Source organism: Penaeus monodon, chromosome 28, assembly GCF_015228065.2.
Source record: "Penaeus monodon isolate SGIC_2016 chromosome 28, NSTDA_Pmon_1, whole genome shotgun sequence".
Lineage (NCBI taxonomy): Eukaryota > Metazoa > Arthropoda > Malacostraca > Decapoda > Penaeidae > Penaeus > Penaeus monodon.
Window position 1 is genome coordinate 17,950,158 of NC_051413.1, and position 940 is coordinate 17,951,097.

The window sequence follows — 940 nt, forward strand, 5'->3', positions numbered from 1 at the left end:
GGGGGGGGGGGTTTTGGTTTTAAGGGGTAGACAACAAATGGTAATATTGTGCCCCTGCTCCTCTAGGCTGTTTTAAAAAATTGACACAAAATCAGCCTTATCTTTCAATACAGCTCTCAAACCCCCTCGTCTCCTAAGCCCCCCAGAAAAAGGGCAAGAATTGGGGGGCATTATTATGAAGGTGAATAAAAAAAAAAAACAATTATATAAATGCTTTCCTTTTTATGAGTAATTGTCATCATAACCCAAAAACATTATTTACCGACTAAAAAAGTGTTAAAAAACTCCTTAATCAACTCATTAAATTTATAATCTGAAAAACTTTCAGAAAACTATCACACTAGAATTTCCTTTAAAAAAAAAAATTTTTCCATTTTAAGACACCAAACAAAATATCCTTCCCCTTTTTAGAGTTTCATGTATCTCCTTTTAAAAAAAACAATGTACATTTAGGCACTTTGACTACTGTGGCCATTAAAAATATTCGTTTTTTGTTTTGTCTGTTACAATAAAGCTTTGTTTCCTTTTTCCATTTATTCTGAAGGTATGAAATTTTCTGTCAACAGAAAGTTGAAACTGGTTACAATCTCTAAGTACAATAATAATCCACTGAGAAAAAATAAATAATATAAAACTTCTGAACAATATTTGCCATATCTAATCTTTCTTGTTATTGAGCTCTTGGGATACTGGTTGTTACTCCTCTGGAGAAACAATAACTTTATAGCGTTGGCCATTGCGTACCACTACCATTACCAAATCTCCTTTGTGTTCAAGGCTTCTGTAGACATCTCTTGATGATGCCACTGGTTCATTGTTGATATGGGTAATGATGTCCCCTGGTATCAGCCCTGATCTGTTTTTAAAAATATGGTCAGTAATTGTACTATTAACCAATATCTTGTGGCCATCTGTGTGAGACGCATTACAATCAGAGTGA

General features: G+C 33.7%; 1 protein-coding gene across 1 annotated transcript in view; it reads right to left on the reverse strand.

Annotated features, from left to right (window-relative positions):
• Positions 1-494: 494 nt before the first annotated feature.
• Positions 495-940, reverse strand: part of LOC119591398 (serine protease HTRA2, mitochondrial-like) — a gene marked incomplete at its 3' end in the record, with an annotated part of 49,963 nt that continues 49,517 nt past the window's right edge. The window contains 1 exon segment of the mRNA XM_037940140.1: positions 495-856. Within this exon segment, the coding sequence (XP_037796068.1) occupies positions 697-856 (160 nt within the window).